Source organism: Camelus ferus, chromosome 24 (genome assembly GCF_009834535.1).
Source record: "Camelus ferus isolate YT-003-E chromosome 24, BCGSAC_Cfer_1.0, whole genome shotgun sequence".
Lineage (NCBI taxonomy): Eukaryota > Metazoa > Chordata > Mammalia > Artiodactyla > Camelidae > Camelus > Camelus ferus.
Window position 1 is genome coordinate 16027166 of NC_045719.1, and position 19748 is coordinate 16046913.

Sequence of the window (19748 nt, forward strand, 5' to 3'; positions counted from 1 at the left end):
TTCATGTTCCTTCTCCAATATCTCATTTGGTTTCTACCCTATTCCATTGGAAACCATCTACCTTAGACATCTGTCATAGATTTTAAATTGTGTCCTGGGGCTTCATTCTGACCGGCTGTTTCTCAGCTTCCTTCAGGAGCTCCTTTTCCTCCATCGAATGGGAAATGGCAATGTCTCCACCATTCTTGTCCCCGATATGTGCATTTGTGACCAGACATGTCCTCTGGGCAGCCTCCTTCACCACTGTGGTCTCAGCTATGGCCCACATCTGGCTCTGTCTCCTCTTTCCTGATCCTCAGTGTTTCATTCCAAAAGCCTGCAGGGGCTTCATAATAGCAGGCACCTTAAAACCAAAATGCTAGTGTTAAAACTGTCTTCCCTTTTAATGTCTGCTTTTCTTCTGCCTTTTGTTTATGTCACCACTTTCCTCACTGCTCCTCACTTTGGAACCTTGATGATACCTTTGTTCCTCTTCCTCCTCCCCAGGTCCCTCTGGTTATGAACTGCTAATTGTGTCTTGAATCTGAATCCTCTTCAGCATTGTCCAGATGCCGCCTGACTGTAATCCCCACCTCTCATCTGCGCGGTTCAGTAGCCTCCTAGCCAGTCTCTAAGTTGCTTATTTGGCCGTCTTCCTCCCTCACTGAACACTGCCAGGACCTGCGTCTGCCTCTTGCAGGAGGAATTCAGGGCTCTCTTTAAAAGGTGCTCTGGGTAATTTGCTGCAGCCTACTTTTCCTATTTCATTTCATGCTGCATTCTCCTCACAACTGGCCACTCAGAAGAGTGTAAATATAGGTATTTATATCTCTGTGCCTTGTGAGCCAATTAGTTTATGAAAGCTTGGTCATCTTTCGGAAGCTGACTCAAGAATCTCTTTCTCTATGTGATCTTCCCTAATCGATCTAGGCCGAATTAAGTGCCTTCCCTTCTATATTTTCACTACATTGATTCTTATGACTGATATGGTGACATTGTATTGTTATAGTCAACTGTGTGCTCCATCTTTCACTGGACTGGTTTCATTAAAGACAGTGAATGTACACTTCTTTTAAAAGTTGAAGTATAGTCAGTTTACAATGTTGTGTCAGTTTCTGGTGTACAATAGTTCAGTTATACGTATACACACATTATTCATTTTCATTGTAGATTACTACAAGATATTGACTATAGTTCCCTGTGCTCTACAGTAGAAACTTGTTATCTGTTTTCTATATAGTAGTTAGTATCTGCAAATCTCAAATTCCTAGATTATTCCTTTCAACCCCTTTTCCCCCTGGTAATCCTAAGTTTCTTTTCCAGGTCTATGAGTCTATTTCTGTTTTGTAAATAAGAAAATTTGTCTATTTTTTTAGATTCCACATATAAGTGATAGTATATGTTATTTTTCTTTCTTTTTCTGGCTTACTTCACTTAGAATGATGATCTCCAGGTCCATCCATATTGCTGCAAATGGCATGGTTTTGTTCTTTTTTATGGCTGAGTAATATTCCATTGTATAAATATACCACAACTTCTTTATCCAGTCATCTGTCAGTGGACGTTTAGGTTATTTTCATGTCTTGGCTGTTGTACATAATGCTACTGTGAACATTGGGGTGCATGTATCTTCTCAAATGAAAGTTCCCTCTGGATATTTGCCTAGGAGTGGGATTGCTGGATCATACAATAAGTCTGTTTTTAGTCTTTTGAGGACTGCATACTGTTTTCCATAATGCACCAAACTACATTCCCACCAACAGTGTAGGGAGGATTCCCTGTTCTCCACACCTTCTCCAGCATTTATCATTTGTGGACTTTTGAATGATGGCCATTCTGACTGGTGTGAGGTGATATCTCATTTCAGTTTTGATGTGCATTTCTCTGATACTTAGCGATACTGAGCATTTTTTCTTGTGCCTATTGGCCATTTGTATATCTTCACTGGAAAATTGCTTGTTTAGGTCTTCTGCCCATTTCTGTATTGGGTTTTTTTTTTTTTTTTTTAATTAAGTTGTCTGAGCTGTTTATTTATTCTGGAAATTAAGCACATGTCAGTCTTACCTCTTGTAAATATTTTCTCTCATTCCATGGGTTGTCTTTTTGTTTTGCTTATGGTACACTCATTCACAACCCCTGGCATGCAGTACATTTGCTAAATATTTTACAGTTCATCTCTGATGAAATGACTGAGTGATGTTCATGAAAAGAGAAGCTGTAGAAATATTATCAGTACTCAGCCTATGACCTTTCAGCGTCCATAAAAGTTGACTCAAATCAATTACATGTTTTCTTCATTGATTGGCAAAAAATACAACAATTTTACTCAATATTTAAGCATTTTCTTTCTAGGAGAGTTTACTCCAGAAATGCAGTTGCGGATAAGGCAGGAAATTGAGAAGGAAAAGAAAACAGAACCTTGGAAAGAAAAATTCTTTGAAAGATTTTATGGAGAAAAGTAAGTACTAGAGCATTTTTTTCTCATTTCTCTTAGAAGGAAATGAAAATGTAATTCTCTGCTTCACATAGCACACTCACATGCTATAAAACTTAATAAACCTGCGATAAAAGGTGGTAGGCCCTCAGTGTAAGAAATTGCAGGTAAAATTATAGTGGCATATCAGCACTTACATTTAAAAAAAAATGTGTTTTCAGGGGTTTATAACTTGTCCATAAAAATTCATTTTGGACTGAAAATAGCACATGAAACCCTATAGAAGTCGATTTTGGCTTTCTTAACTGGATTTTAGTAAAAAATCTCCTCTATTTTTTCCCCAAGCATTTGCATTAATGAATGCATTAAAGACTAGTAGTCTTAGACACATATTTGATTCTCACATTTTCCCAAGAATGGTAACTCTTCATATGCATTTGTTTAGTCCTTATTTGGGGGAGAGCCTGAACTATTACCCTTTACTCTGTCCATTTTCCTCTTCGTGTGTAACCACTTTCTAAGACATTATTTTTATTTGTGTGTGTGTGTGTGTGTGTGTGTGTGTTAAATATAATACCGGCCGCATGTGAATGTGGTAGTGGCTAAACTAGAATTGGAAGTAGTTTCTCCTTTGCCTCGCGGTGAACCGTACTCGGGCACAACCCGCATCTCAGAGACTGTCAGATCCCTAAGAAAGAAAGGGGGAGTTAAGAGCCAACAGTTGGCGGCAACTTCAGTTCATCCTGGGTAGAGGGGTCTGTGCTTTAATCCCCACATACTAGTGCTTGAAAGTCGTTTTGTGTAGAAGACACGGAGGTGGTGGCAGGCAACCACCAAACCTGTACTATTTGATCTCAATTCACAAACCTCCCCCTGTCATCGGGGGAGTCCCCCATCAAGAGGACCCACGTGATGAACAGTCTGCTTACACAAGGGTGGCCTCTGGCGAGCTGTCTGGAGTTGCGGTCCCCGTGAGTGTGAGTAGGAAAGTTCCTTTTCAGTTGCTGCCCTCAGACCTTGGGTACATATATGTATTGAAGCAAAACTAAAAGGAGATAAAATTAACGTCTTCTCTCAAGTGTTAAAATCGTGGCAGACTAGATACATGCCTTCTTATACAGTTACCCGCAGTATTACTCAAGCCTGGTTGCATCAAAATCCTCCTTGGAGTTTTAAAAACAGATACAGATGCCCAACATCCACCCCAGACATACTGATGGGGGATGCCCAGGAGCTGAGCCCAGAAATCTGTATTCTTAGGTGCTTCCCCATCAAGCAGATGCCCAGCAGGATTAAGAACCCTGGAGAGTGGCATCGAAGACCACTCAGGGGGCCTTCCTTGCCTTTTCTGACAAAGAATGTTGGGAGCGCTCTTTGCAGTAAGGGCGGAAGGAGAGCAAGCTAGTTACCTCCAAAGCACTGATCCTTAGGTTCTGTTGAGTACTGGGCCAGTTCTTTTATTAATTCAACAAAATTCATCCAGCGTGAATGTGCCAAACACCGTCCCAGACGCCAGAGAGCCTGTATTGTAGGGACCCTCCAGAGAGCTTTTCCTCCGTCAGCACATTAATCACTGAGCAGACCCTGAGCAAATTACTGAGCTTTGCCAATGTTGTTTCACTTAGTCTTCCCAACAATCCTATCAGGTGGATACCATTATTATTCTTATTTTTAAAAGGGTTTAGAAAACTGAGAGACGATGAAACTAAGTAATTTCCCCTGGTTTACAGTGTGGTTAAGTAATGTGCTCAGCGTCTTAATCCTGCAAATCCTTCTCAGAAAAAATTCGCACACCTACAGTTTTTCACCTGAAATCTGGGGGCTTGGTAGACTGTCATGGATGCCAGGTTAAAGGCCCCTGCCCTGGCAAGTGACCAAGACAGCACTGTGAGTAAACACACACCCCCACCCTACCCCCGACAGCATCTCTGCGTTCTAAATACAAAGTTCTTTTACTTGACCGACCTTTTTCTTGCTGTAGTTTATTCAGAGAGTTTCTGTCCCCTTATGCCTTGCTCGTCTTTTCCTGTCTTTGATTACATACTGGATGACGGATGTATTTTGGACATCTCATTGACTGCCCTTCTAATTTTGTTTCTAGATTACCTGCATTCCCTTAGCGTGTGAGGGAAGTTTTCCTGCCATCAGATAATTTTCCGTTGACTGACACCATGTGCCTTCTCATTGCTCTGATTTTTCCCAAGATCTTTATTTTGGTTTTTATTGGCTTACTCTGCCTATAATACAATACTGTTCTGCACTCGCTTTAGTTTTAGAGATCCCATGTATTTGCTAACTCATAGTTATAGGAGTTGGTCTGTTGATTTACGATCCAGATTTCTCGAGGGCAGGGTTTTTTTTGTGTGGTTACGTGGTATGCTGTGAACATCTTCCTTCTATGCCTTATGCCTTCTTGTGTCTATTTTCCCATGAAAATAATAAAATGTTTACATGCATATTTTATACAATGCTGTTTTCCATATGAGAGATATATCACATACATATATGATATTTAGTAATATTAAATATATTTAATGCTATTCTTATTAATCAACTAGCTGAAATCTGGCTGCCAGTGGCTAGATTCTGTGTGTTCTCCATCTAACCTAGTATCAGTGTATCTGTGCTTGACCTCGCCCCATGGGACCTTGTTTCTAACTGATTATTCCACTCTAAATGTATTTGTTGCATAATTATTCTGATCCTCTCAGTACAGTATAAATTGTGGTTTAGTTTGAACCCATCTTAGGGAATGTTGAAAGAAGAGAAACTAATAATGAAGGCATATCCTCTATCTTCTTTTGAGAGCCTTCTGAATTTTAGTAAAGAAGGCAGTGATCAAATACCCAAAAAGTATATTCAACTTTATCTCCTTTTCATTTTGAGGATTTAAGTAAAAGTTTGAAGAAGATTTCTCTGAGGTGTTTTCCTGTTAGAGCTGTATTTCTTCACTCAAATATGTTTCTTCCTCTGGAAATGTTCTCTCTTCTGCTTCTCTTTGTAATTGCCTGTACTCTAATTTAACTTCATGTAGAACAGCGTATTTTCCTACCATCTCATGTAACTTAGTATGACAGGAAATAGTGATTTACAGTATTGTTGATTGTAAATCTGATTAACTTTGCCTTGTGACCTGAACAGTAGTGGGCTATTTCTTGATATTCTGTGATATCATAGAATATTTTGATGTTCCAAAATGATACTTTGATGGAATATCTTTACAGAAAGAGATCTACATCAAAGAACTTAAAAGTCTTGCCTCACACAGATGTAATCTAGTAGAATCAGCGAATCCACTTTGATCACCCCAAGTTTGTTATTCTTCAGTGAAGTTTCCGTATTGTCTTAGATTAGGTGATTAACACCTTTTACCTTGCGTTCAGAGAACTTAATCATCTCAATTTCAGGATTTTACAACATACTCATCTTCTATTGAACTTAATTATTTGGTTATGTTGCATCCTTTGAGGACTGTGTAATTTTCTATTTTAGGGACATATTTCTACTTTCTGACTTTTAGCAAAAATTTAGCTCTTATACATTCTTTTGCTTTTCTGCCCACATTTCTTAGTCTTTGGTAGTATGGAGCTTTCTTTTACTAACGCTTGGCAGGGTTCAAATCTCCTTGCTTAGAGAATAAAAATCAATACCTTTCTTAACCAGAAGTAGATTTTATTGTTGTTATGATTTATAGGCAGTAGAAGAACTAAGCCATCATAGATTTACATAAATTTATAAATTACATAAATTATTTACATAAATTAAGCATGTTGGTGTATAAAATTAACTTAATGCACTTACTTCTATTGAATACTATATTTGGTGAGGTCTAAGTTGTATCTTTCATGTTTTGTGCTCAAACAATAATGTAATTTTTCTAATTTCTGATCAGGTTGGGCATGTCAAGGGAGGAATCTATAAAGCTTACATCTGGACCAAACAGTGACGGAGCTGAGAGTAGTTCTCCATGTGGGACCTCAGGCCTTCCAGCTCTTCCTGCACAGATGCCCTTGAAAGAACAACACCCCAAAAGCAGGAAAAGTCCAGCTTCTCCAGAGCCTGATTTCTGTGCCACACTGTGTCCCATGGTAGACGTAGGTAAAGATGTAATGACAGAATCGGAATCAGAGGACATCCTCATCCCCGAAGAATCTGTGATTCAGGAGGAAATTGCAGAAGAGGTGGAGACTAGCATCTGTGAATGCCAGGATGAAAATCACAAGACAATAGCTGAATTTTCCGAGGAGTCTGCAAGCCCCGCCAATTCTCACGAAGAGCCCCCTATAGCGCCTCCCGAGGATCACTTGGAATCCTGTGTTATCATGAACGATGTTTTAGAAACTTTGCCTCATATTGAAGTGAAGGTGGAAGAGAAAGCAGAATCTCCCCAGGAAGAAATGTCTGTTGTCATTGATCACCTGGAAGTCTGTGACTCTCTCGTTCCGTCCGCCTCACCTGGGACTCGTGTCAGTGACACCGAACACAAGGAGCCAGAAACTGCACTCGAGACCAACACTCCAAAAATAAAGACAGGGTCATCTTCCTTAGAAGGCCAGTTTCCCAGTGAGGGAGCTGCTGTCGACATGGAGCTGCAGAGTGAGCCCGATGAACAGCTTTCTGAAAACGCGTGCGTCTCTGAAACGTCCTTCTCCTCGGAGAGCCCAGAGGGAGCCGGCACCAGCCTGACATCCCCAGGAGGGGAAACCCAGTCCACTTCCGAAGAATCCTGTACTCCGGCCTCCCTTGAGACAACATTTTGTTCTGAGGTGTCCAGCACTGAAAACACGGATAGATATACTCAGAGAAACACCACTGATGAAAATCTCCACTCATCCTTGATGTCCGAGATCTCTCCAGTATCCACTTCACCGGAAATATCAGAAGCATCTCTGATGTCCAATTTACCTCTAACCTCTGAAGCATCCCCAGTATCCAATTTACCTTTAACATCAGAAACATCTCCCATGTCCGATTTACCTTTGACATCAGAACCTTCCTCAGTGTCTTCCATGCTTCTCACATCTGAGGCCACTTTTATATCCAGTTTGCCACTTCCTTCAGAAACTTCTCCAATTTCTAATTCTTCGATGAATGAGAGAATGGCACATCAACAAAGAAAGCCAATGTCCGTACCTGAAGAACCACTCTCCCCACAGAAAGATGAAGGTTCTACCCCTGCCAAGCCCCTAGGAGAGAACCTCATCTCTCAGCAGAAGACTCTATCAAATACTCCAGAACCCATCAAAATGGGTCCTTCTTCCATCACTCCTGAAGCATTTTCATCAGAAGAATTGCACAGTAAGACCCTGAATCCGCAGCCTTGCAAATCACATGCTGAAACTGAGAAGTCCTGTCCTACATCAATTCCAGAACTTCCTTCTACAGAAGTGATAAAAGTGAAAAATCATAACATCCTGCAAAGAACCGAAAAGAAAGGAATGTCTTCACCATTGGAATTACCTGTCTTTCCTGAAGAGTCAGAGAGTAAGGGCAATGAGCTCCCATCAGCTAAGCTGCAGGACAAGCAGTATGTCTCATCAGCGGATAAGTCTTCATTTTCAGAAGGCTCTAGAAATAAAATGCATAAGCAAGGAAGCTCACAGACTCGGTTGGAGACCTCGCATACTTCCAAGTTGTCGGAGCCCTCCAGGTCCCCGGACGGGGTAAGAAATGAAAGTCGAGAATCTGAGATATCGAAGAGGAAAACTGCAGAGCAGCACAGCTTTGGGACCTGTAAGGAGAAGAGGGCTAGGATAGAGGGGGCCCCGTCCACCCGGAACTTCTTGTCCAGCAGTCCACCTGAGAAAGAGCAGCCCCCAAGAGAGGAACCGAGGGTTCCACCTCTCAAGGTATGGCATTTGGTTTTAAAAGGAAATGTCATAGACAGGCTTGTCTTATTTAGATACTTAATTTTTCAAAAGTAAATGTAACAGCTTATAATCTGAGACTCCCAACAGCAGTCTAATATTAAATGATCACTTTTCAGGCTGCACTGAGCTCATATGATAAGTTTAGATACATGTATATATTTAGACCTTGGCATTTCAGGAAAAAGAAATGAGAAGGGAGAACAGGGCCTGGAGGAGCCCTCAGGCCATTAAGATGCAGGGTCTTTGGGGGACTCCAGGTATAGGACAGAGACCTACATAAACTTCGAAAAGCTGGAAAGATAATTCAGCATCCTGTAAAAGCTCAGTAGGACTAGAGACAGTAGCAGTCAAAAGTCAGCGACATACACGAAAGCCACGGAGGTACGTATTATCCCTTCATTCACTTTCCAACAAACTTGGAGCACCCCACTGCCTAGCAGAGAGGACCTGGCTTATGGAAGAGCCGCGTTAAATATTTCTTAAAGAAATCAATGCAATTGCTTTGCAAACCCTCAGGGAAAATGCTGTAGATAAATAGGTATACAAATCCTACTGCTTTATTTCCAAGATAGTAAAGAGGTATTTAACTTCACAAAATAATAAAGCCTGTAAATAAACATTCCTGTTTATATATTTTATTTTGATCCCAGGTGGATTTTTACTCTCAGAAAAGAAACCTTTTATATAAATTGGCTCTGCCTCAGTAAACTGAAAATTAAGGTTAATTCAAAAGAAACTCTCTATTTAATACAAAAAAAAAATCCTACCCACTGTAATTTATACTCATTTAGTGCTTTTATCTCAGCCCATTTATACTGTCCTACAATAAAATGAATTACTGCATCATACAATTGGTCTAGAATTATAAACATACTCCAGCTTTGTTTTTCTTAACCTCTTTCTCTTTATTTTGCTCTGCTCTGACATCTACTTTTAAGATGTGACTCATGATCTCCCTAAGGTTGACTTTTAAGAGTGTGATTGTAGTTACTCTATTTAATAAAGCAGTCCCTATTTCAAAAAGATTCTGGAGATGTAAAAGATGAACATTAAGCTCCCATTAAAACCCTGCTGTACATTTTAATTTCTGAAGCAGTGGAAAGAAAAAGGTAAGCATGCTTTCCATAGGAAATATTGTTAAACACACTAATTTTTTTTGTCAAAAGCTTATTTTCAAAGTGATATATACCTTATATAAAGATAGATAGATAAGGAAATAGAGAATAAGTATATTTGACATTGTTAGGCTTAATGTTTTTAATTTTTTAAACTGAGGGAAATATTTAAAAGGAAGAACTGAATTCCTTTTCTAAATTCATCTTTTTTTGGAGCCTTTGGATTAGAAGAGAGACATCACAAGTTTGAAAATGAGAAATGAGACAGCTCGGGAAGATAATTCCTTCTACCAAAGTTCTAACGCATCATTCCAAACTGATAATGATCTTGTAGCATGTGTCACATGTTTATAATGTAAATATATGCAAGTATAATATGTTAAGAAGAGAGATGTAAATTTTCTAGGAAAAACTTTTCCTGGAGGGGAAAATAAAAGGAAACACAGTACATGGCAGCATTACAGAGCAGAGAGCCCAAAGACTGTCACTCGGTAGTTGTGTGAACCCAGGGCTGGCTATCTCCAGGGGCTCAGTTTTTCAACTGTAAATGAAGGGCTTTAACTAGATCCCTTCCAGCTCTCTGAGTCTGTGACTATGAACATTTTTAGTGACTAGAGCATCACAGACATTGCTGTGGGATGTTGTTAGGTCTCGTGCCTCACGAAATTGGCATGAGTTAGGTGAACAGTGTAGGCTGGGTTGTTAACGAAATTCAGCTAATTGTGGATTTCAAATATCAAATAAATTGCCCTACCCGTGCTCTCTTTTGGAGGCAGAAAACCAAAAAAACAATAATAATAACAAAAATCCCTTTGGAAAGCAGAGCAGCCGCACAAATGTAGTCTCATTCCATCTTTATAACAGCTCTGTGAAGGAAACAGACCAGAAAGTGCTAGTCTCATTTGACAGCTGAGTCCACAGGCCCTTCTGTGTGCTGACTCTACATGTGTAAGGGCCATGCTAGGTGGTGTGGGACTTGGTGGAACCTGCAGCCTCTCTGAGTCAGGGAGGTTCCTGGAGAAACTGAAGTACACAATGATTTGCCCAGGGCCACAGCGTTCCTTTGAGTCAAGCCAGGCTGAGAATTCTAGTCTTCTGACCCTTGATTAGGGCTTTTTCCTTTGTGTCAGATTAGGACAGATAAACTTAAATAAGAGTGAAGGTCCCACTTTTTCATGCCAGCCAGGAAGATAATTTGCAAGCTAAATATACCTAAGTCTTTTTAGCTAACCTCATTTTAAGAAGCATGGGTTTCGTTTCCTTTTATATCAGGCTTTAAGAAGAGGTTTCATTTTCATGCCAAATAAAATCTCCAGTTGATGTAGATTAAAAACAGATTAAAATTTTCATTTTCCACATTCACGCTGCGTGTGTTGCCATTTTACCCCCTGAAGGCGCATCCAGGGCTCCGGATGCAGTTCATGCCCCGTTCAGGGAGAATCAGCCCCTCCCGTCCTTCACCCCGCAGGCTGCGTGCCCCCGCTGTGTCACGCCCACGTACTTTATCTTTCCGTTTTCCCCCTACTGTAGATCCAGCTTTCCAAAATCGGGCCGCCTTTCATTATCAAGAGCCAACCAGTCTCCAAGCCAGAGTCCCGAGCTTCCCCTAGCACATCTGTCAGCGGCGGCAGGAACATGGGAGCCAGGACCCTGGCGGATATCAAGGCCCGAGCCCAGCAGGCCAGGGCCCAGCGAGAGGCTGCGGCGGCAGCGGCCGTGGCGGCGGCCGCGAGCATCGTCTCCGGAGCCATGGGGAGCCCAGGAGAGAGCGGAAAGGCCAGAACCCTGGCGCACATCAAAGAGCAGACCAAGGCGAAGCTCTTCGCAAAGCATCAAGCCCGAGCGCACCTCTTCCAGAACACGAAAGAGTCCCGGTTGCCTCCGCTCGGCTCAAAGGAAGGGCCTCCAAGCTTGGAAGTCTCTTGTACCCCTGAAACAAAAATCGAAGGTTCCCCCGGTGTCATCATCGTCAATCCAAACTGCCGATCTCCCAGCAACAAGTCTGCACACCTCCGGGAGACCCCCACTCTATTACAGCCGTCTCTCAACCCGACCAAGCTTCCGGAAACTGCCACGGACTTATCCGTGCACAGCTCTGACGAAAACAGACCCATGTCACACTTATCTGAGAAAATTGTTTCATCTACCTCTTCTGAAAATAGCAGTGTGCCCGATGCTTTTTAATAAAAATTCTGTCCCCGTGTCTGTCTGCAGCACTGCTGTGTCCGGAGCAATTAAAGAACATCCCTTTGTGAGTTCTGTCGATAAATCCTCTGTTCTAATGTCTGTTGACAGTGCAAACACTACAATTTCTGCTTGTAACATAAGCATGTTAAAAACCATCCAGGGAGCTGACACTCCATGCATAGCCATTATACCAAAATGTATCGATAGCGCCCCTCTTCCCGCCATCACGGAGGGCTGCAGTCCGTCGAGCCCCATGGATGACAAGCAGGTACTGATGCCCAGCAGCAGTGCTGGGAACGTAGTCTCTGGTCAGTACACCCCTGTGCCAACTCCCTCCATTGGAAGTAACTTGCCAAACCATCTCTCCACTAGCTCTGTCTTGGTTCCCCCAACGGGAGTGAACAACAGATTTCCTTCTGAGAAGATAGCCATACCTGGGGGAGAGGAACAGGCCACCGTATCCATGGGCACCACCGTGAGAGCCGGCCTCGGCTGCAGGGACCCAGTGGCCGCCACAGATGCTCTGGTGGCACGCCCACCCGTCGCCGTGTTTACTGGAAGCATGCTGGCCATAAACTCTTATGAAAGTTCTCCCAACTTAAGTGCTGAAAGCTTGGACAAGAATTCAGGGACTCGGAACAGGGCAGACACTTCTGGGAAACCTCAGCCACCTCCGGGGGGCTTCGCACCAGCAGCCATAAACAGATCAATCCCGTGCAAAGTCATCGTTGACCACAGCACCACACTGACCTCCACTCTGTCTCTCACCGTCTCCATTGAAAGCGCCAATGCCAGCCTGGACCTCCAGAGCAGGTCCGGGAGGACGGAAGCAACTATCCAGCCTATCCAGCCCGTGGCGTGTCCGCAGGTGTCTGTCATCAGCAGGCCTGAGCAGGTGGCAAACGAAGGAGATCACGGTTCGAGTTTTCTCGCTGCTCCTGCCGGAAAGCAAGACGGTAAAACGATGCCAGCCACCTGCCCGAGCCTCCGCGAAGTCCCCCTCGTTGTTCCAGATAAACTAAGCGAGGTGACTCCTCCGAGTAACAGCTTTGCCGAGCAGGCGCGTGGCTCAGCTGCGTTCAAAAGTGAAGCAGACCCAACTTGTAGCAATCAGTACAACCCAGGCAGCCGGATCTGCTGGAGCGAGGACGGAATGAGGAGCTCGGGACAGCCTCTGCTCGGGCACGCTGGTTCCAGTAAACAGAAAGAGTATCTCGAGCAGAGCTGTCCAAAGGCGATCAAAACCGAGCACGCCAGCTACTCGCATGTGCCGGAACTTCACCCCCGGAATCTCATAACAAACGTCACCCTCCCGGTGAAGTCCGAACCTCATGACGTGGACAAGGGCTTTAGGATGGACACCGAAGACTTCCCTGGCCCTGAGCTGCCTGCTCCTCCGGCCGCAGACGCCGCCCCGAGTGTGCCCCAGACGCAGACCACGAAGGCGACCTCCTCTAATCCCATGGAAGAGGCGATTTCTTTGGCTCCAGACACCCTGAAAAGGGTTCCCAGCACAGGGAGCTCGAGCTGCCGGCTGTCATCCGTGGAGGCTAACAATCCCCTCGTCACACAGTTACTCCAGGGCAACCTGCCTTTGGAAAAAGTGTTGCCACAGCCGAGATTGGGAGCCAAGCTCGAAATTAACAGGCTTCCCCTGCCTCTTCAAACTACCTCAGTGGGAAAGACAGCCCCGGAGAGGAACGTGGTGGAAATGCGCCCCAGCTCTCCCAATCCAGACGGGAAGGGCTACCTGGCAGGAGCCCTTGCCCCACTGCAGATGAGAAAGCGAGAAAACCACCCCAAAAAGAGAGTAGCCAGGACTGTGGGGGAGCACACCCAAGTGAAATGTGAGCCAGGGAAGTTGTTGGGGGACCCAGATGTTAAAGGGGTGCCTTGCGTCATCAGCTCCAGCGTGAGTCAGCTGGGCCACGGCCAGCCGTTGAAGCAGGAGTGGCTGAACAAGCACTCCTTGCAGAACAGAGTCGTCCACAGCCCCGAGGTCAAACAGCAGAAGCGGCTGCTCCCCTCCTGTAGCTTCCAGCAGAACCTATTTCACGTTGACAAGAACGGTGGCTTCCACCCCGACACCGGTACCTCCCACCGACAGCAGTTTCTACCAAATGCCTCTGGCTGCCAGGGGCCCCATTCCCCCTACAGCTCTGTTACAGGCCTCCGCCAAGACCCCGGTGGGCTGTAACGCGTTTGCCTTCAATAGGCATCTGGAACAAAAGGGACTGGGAGAGGTTGGCCTTGCCTCCGCACCTCACCAGCTAAGGTTAGCCAACATGTTATCCCCCAGCGTGCCGGTTAAAGAAAGCGATGATGGCGCGGCGACCGTCCACGCCATGCCGCACAAAGCCCTGGTGCACCCCCCGCCCCCTCAAGCCCCCGCCCCCTCCTCCCTTGGCTTTGCCCCCGCCTCCCCCACCACCACCTCCGCTACCTCCACCTCTTCCTAATGCCGAAGTCCCATCCGATCAAAAACAACCGCCAGTCACCATGGAAACCACTAAGAGACTTAGCTGGCCGCAGTCCACGGGCATATGCAGCAATATAAAATCGGAACCTCTTTCTTTTGAGGAAGGTTTAAGCAGCAGCTGTGAACTGGGCATGAAACAAGTTTCCTATGACCAGAATGAAATGAAAGAACAGTTAAAGGCATTCGCGCTGAAAAATGCAGATTTCTCTTCCTATTTGCTTTCTGAGCCACAAAAGCCTTTTACCCAATTAGCTGCTCAGAAAATGCAGGTGCAGCAACCGCCGCAGCTCTGTGGAAATTACCCAACGATACACTTTGGTAGCACGAGCTTCAAAAGGGCAGCATCTGCCATCGAGAAGTCCATTGGGATTTTGGGGAGCGGCTCCAACCCCACCACGGGCCTGCCGGGTCAGAACGCTCAGATGCCCGTTCAGAACTTTGCCGACAGCAGCAACGCGGATGAATTGGAACTGAAATGCTCTTGCCGGCTGAAAGCCATGATTGTGTGCAAAGGCTGCGGCGCCTTCTGCCACGACGACTGCATAGGGCCCTCTAAACTCTGTGTGGCTTGCCTGGTTGTGCGGTGAGAGCTGAGTGAGAGATGCAGTATCCCTTTTCAACACGGAAAAGCCAGACGGCGTCAGCCGCAGCGAAATTGAGTAACTCGGTGGTTTATATCGTGGTAATTTATTTTACTTTGGAACAGGTTCTCTTTTCTCTATGGGATCGCTCTTTTCTTGCATTTCTCGGAACGGGGGGGATCGCGTCCCGGCCGAGGGGTCTTACTTAGCAGCATGTCTTTTACGTATTTGGTTGCCATTCGCAGCTTTGAGAAATTTCTATTCATGTGTACACAGGTCATTCCCCACTTTTTTTTTAAAATCCAAGTGTAGATAGGAAAAGAACATTGTAAATTATTGAATGATAACCAGAAATGGAGAAGTAGAAAGAGAGTGGTAAGTCATCGAAGGTGGTTCTGCATTCTTCTGTAGAGCGAGCATTAAAGCGAGGGTTCCCACCGTTGACTCTTTTGGACCTACCCTTACCATAGTGATTAAATCATAGTTGGAAAGGGGAATCTGATTTAAGTGTATGATTCCTTGTATTTACTCATCTCACAAAAGACACATTAAAGGAGGTATGCCACTGATGAACTCCACTGTCCTGAATTCTCTTTCCTCCCTTTGACTCTTTTCAGAGACTGGCAGGTTCTCTGGATCTGCCGTGGACACGGTACACACATTGTAGTGAAATGTCTCTTCTGCCTGCAGTTACAGCGTGGGTCTCATGCCCAGCGGTCTGGTTCAAGCCCCTTGACACTGGAGACTGTCAGATCAGTTGGCCAACAGAGAGCCGTAGGCCCAGAGGATTTCAGAGCTTCATGTGTGGCTTCTAAGAGCAAGCATGAAAAAGATGCCCTAACACTCAAAGCAAACGAATAACTTGCCACGTATGCAAACACACATATATGGGTTGATGATGTAAATATTGGTCCATTCTATTCACTCAAATGCAATGACTAGATATTAAAATTCTGGGGAAAATGATCCTAGCCCTTAATTGATGGCACCAGTGCATTCTGCCTTCCAACTTTGAAGAGCTTGGCCGCCTCTTTTTTAAAGTGTCATTGATGATAAAAAGGACTACAGAAGGCTGAAGTGTTGGCATTTTTCTGAACAATTTTCCCTCATGAGTCATGATCTATATATATAATTATAGTTGACTCTAAAATAGCCCTCATTTTAAAAGTTGTTCTAGGTGTTGCATGTTTTGTTTTGTTTCCCCACCCTCCTCAGGGGAATTCAGTGCATTCTTCATGTTTGGGGGAGTGGAACTGCTTTTGAAAAAGGGATACTGCATCTTATACCTGTTGTCAGTGTTTATCCAGTAAAGTCTGGGTGTTGAGTATTTGAGCTCCATCCCATACACTTTGGTCATTCTCGTGCCAGAGAACAGCCATAATTCAGGAGGCTCTGTTCCCTAAAGCAAGTTCAAAAGCACATGCACGTGGTGGGAAGATGAAAGACAACAAAAACCACGTCCATTTAACTTCAGATTACAGAGCACAAGGTGTGGAGTACCATTAATCCATTGACTGATTGTTGCTGTTAGAATTTGAAACACATGGTGGGGGAATTCGTCTGTATCCAGGGTAAGAATGACAGATATTTTCACTTGGGATCATTCTAATCAATGTTGACTTTTGACATTCCCTTAAAATACGTCTTAAAAACTAGCTGGAATGAGCAGAAATTACATTCCTGGGGAAAAAAAAACAAACGTGATTTTTTTTATAATAACAACCATAGTATGTTTTTTTTTCCTCCCTCCATATTTATTACTGTGATGTTGCCAAATTCCATTAGATGATAGAGACGTCATTTTTATTAACAAATTGGTGATAGTAAAAGATGTTCTGTCTTAGCAAGAAGGCAAAGCAAAGAAGACCTGCCTCCGTGGCGGAGATTCAGTACTTCAGTTGCTGTCATGACCGTTTTTCACATTAAAATTAACAAAATTAATGACTGAGAATATTAGCAATGCACTTAACCAGCCCTTTCCAAGAATCGCCACATAAGTTCCAGCGAATCCATAGTTCACTCTGCGCCAGGCGGTTTGGGTGGCGTCCTCGTCAGTGGCATCTCTGTGGTCTGCTTGGCTCTGATGCTGTCCTGGTTTAGAAGAGCACGCTCTAGTCTCAGAGAGGGGCACCCCCAAAAGGTAGACACTCGCATGCCAACGCCTTCTTCCCAATTCAGTCACTGCCCTTCCAGTGTCAGATACTGTCTACACCAGCAGATTCAACACTACCGCACCAGTAACTGACACGGGGTTGAAACTCCGATCTGCAGAACCTTTGCACTCTGCCTGTGAGGTACGATTGAGGCCGACGTGACACTGAGCTCATTATCAGCCCCATCCCTGTGGAATACAGCCTGCACGTTACTGCCTGGGGATAAAGAAAAGTGCCCTCTGTGTTCTTGTTTTCCACGTAATAAGTTTGGAGAGTCAGTTGCTGATCGTGCGTGGATTCTGTCACCCAGGTCCAAAGAGTGGAATTTTTCTCTGCCCTTGCTCTTTTTTTAACCCCAGTTTATGTTCCTCATGTTTGCATATGGTTCATATTACTGAAATATTAGTATCTTTGGGCTAAAAAAAAATGGAAAGAAAATTTCAGAAATAAAATATGGGTCAGCTATTTGACAAGTGGCCACGTAATACGTATACAAAAGCCAGTGTATTTGAATTAGGTGAGCAGGTTCTTAGTTTCCTGATTTCCACAGATGCCCGCCTGTGTGCTGATGGAGGATGTTAGCTACTACATGGTGGTGGCGCTGTAATGTGCAACTTTTAGTGTGTGCATTATGCTCATGATTGGACCCTCCGCTGTCCCTGTCAGGAGTAGAACTTGCACATGTTAACGTGTAATTTTTTATTATTATTATCACAAAGGATGTATTTCCCTAAGTAGCACTTTTGGAGCAGGGGAAGGAAGAAAACTGCTATTCCCTCACCCCTCTCCTGTACGATATGCATATGCCTGAGGTTGTTTAAAGACGTTTAGGTAGTTAATGGGCATGTTAATACAGACGTTCTGATGCAAATTCATTTTCAAAATGAAAATATTTTTCCTTCCCCAAAGCCAGAATAGCAGACACGCTGGTGACCTGAGCACCGTAGTTAGATATACTATTTCCTTGCTAAGGTTTAGTCTGGAGGAAAAACTTGAAAACAAACCTATGAGGTTGAGCCTGGTTGCTGTAAAGACTTTGTGGAAGTATGTGTTTCTGGGATGAGCTCTAGAAGGTTTAGTTGACTTCTCCGCCTTGGATATTCTCACTCATTCAAAGCAAACATACACAAACAAGCCGGTGCCTACGGTGCTGCCGAACGCAGCCAAGAGTAAGGATAACACGATGCTGCAGCCCCTGTGCCCTTTACCAACACGTTTTCAAAAGAAGTTACTGTGGCCTCAGTTTCCCAGCTCCTCCCTGGTCTGGTCAAGTCCCGGGTGACAGGAGCTAAAGCCAAGTTTAGGGTGGTCTCCTCCAGGATGGAGGCCAGCACCGTGCTCGCCACGCTGGTAGGAAGGAGCCCACTGAACACGCAGAGCCCAGAGTCACTGTCCGTGTTTCCAGAGAACAATGTGAAGAGTCCCGGCAAAGGAGCTCAGCAGACTGTCAGGGGCCTATATAGCCAAAATGTCACTGAACATAGAAATCTCGTCGTCTTCAGTCCTCATGCTTTGTCACTGTAAAGCGAAGAAAACGCCTTTTTACTATAATTTAAAGGAGCTGCTTTTTTTATAGCACATACTATTTCACTTTGTACTCTATTTGATAGTTGCAGGATAATTTAGACAATAGGAAGACTTCATTGTATTTGTACTGTTCATGAATGTTTCCAAGAAAGTGCTCTACTTGGTTGCCATCATCTTCTTGTACTGCTGTATTTTCCCCCCGGCTTCACGGAAACCTAATCTGATTCAGATTTTCAGTACAGTTTCTTCAGTTTTTTAGTTTTTTTTTTTTTAAATGTGTGTTTGTGTGTATTTTTTTTTCCCCTTCGGTCAGTATTCTGAATGTTTACATCTGTTTGACATTAGCCATTTAATGCCTTTTTTTTTTAAAGGCGGTATTCCTCTTACAGTGTAACAGCAAAATGTGAAATCAACCCAAACAGAACACGCATGACAAACACAGACTGGGGGCAGAGGCCCTGAACGTACATAGACATTTTCTGTCGGCATAGAGAAAAGTAAAACCCTCCTTCAGTCCTCTACCAAAGAATCTGTTATTCCCACAGGAAAAACTCAGAAAAGGTGTGTAAAATTCTCAGAAGGGGGAGCAGTTGATTCAGTAAGACTGCTACAATTTAATACTGTTACGCTTGCTTTCATACCTGACTCAATGTGACGGAGTGCGACAAGCATTGAAACAACTTTTAGACAGTGTTTGGTTTAGAATTCAGGGATCATGCATTCTTTAATGGTGCTGTTTGTTTTTTTATTTCTTTTCTACAAAGAAACAAAAGTGTTGCCTACACGAGTGACTGCTCACAATAACATATAAGTTAAATGAAATGAAATGAAATGAAATGTTTGTTTCTTCATGTTTCTCTGTTTTTCCTTTCTCTAAGTAACAATTTGGGTTTCAATATTAAAATATTCTGGGAGAAAATAAAGAAGTTAAACATTAAATTTATTGTCATTTTTAATTTTTTTATGAAATGAGATAGTTAATCTGTATACATAAAATGTACTAATAAAAACATTGAAATTTTTACTTAAGAAAGAATTTATATGAAAGACAAGCCATATACTGTTACATTTTCTTGGTATGGTGACTCATCAACATACAATTCTAACTATTGTATGTTGAAACCTTTGAAATTTACCGTATCTACTACGCTTATTTAAAAATATATTTGGACCTTCTTGTTTCCATAAAGATGTTATTAATTCTTTAGACCAAAAGACATGTAACATGTCAAGCAAATTGTTACTACCATATTTAATTTTAACTTTCAAAATGAATTACTTTCAAAAATCTTTTTTAAAAGAATTGGTCTGGTTAGTTTTTCTTATCTTGCATTTAAATATGACAGCTAGAGTGATTTGAGTAAAATGTTGTGAACCATTAGAACAAAATGGCCTCAGTTATATTTAGATTGGTTAAGAAAAT

The 19748-nt window shown here is 43.3% G+C and overlaps 1 protein-coding gene and 1 long non-coding RNA gene across 2 annotated transcripts in view; one reads left to right on the top strand and one right to left on the bottom strand.

The window, feature by feature from the left end:
• Window positions 1–17624, top strand: part of ASXL3 (ASXL transcriptional regulator 3) — a 158126-nt gene extending 140502 nt beyond the window's left edge. Inside the window, 6 exon segments of the mRNA XM_032467213.1 lie at window positions 2332–2437; window positions 6306–8262; window positions 10929–11567; window positions 11569–13695; window positions 13697–13965; window positions 13967–17624. Of these exon segments, the coding sequence (XP_032323104.1) occupies window positions 2332–2437; window positions 6306–8262; window positions 10929–11567; window positions 11569–13695; window positions 13697–13965; window positions 13967–14651 (5783 nt within the window). The 3' untranslated portion in view covers window positions 14652–17624.
• On the bottom strand, window positions 886–17707 carry LOC116659548. Its single transcript, XR_004314907.1, has 3 exons — window positions 17624–17707; window positions 11944–11948; window positions 886–896 (listed from the first exon to the last, which is right to left on the bottom strand). It is a non-coding gene; the product is annotated as an uncharacterized LOC116659548 (long non-coding RNA).
• Window positions 17708–19748: the final 2041 nt, after the last annotated feature.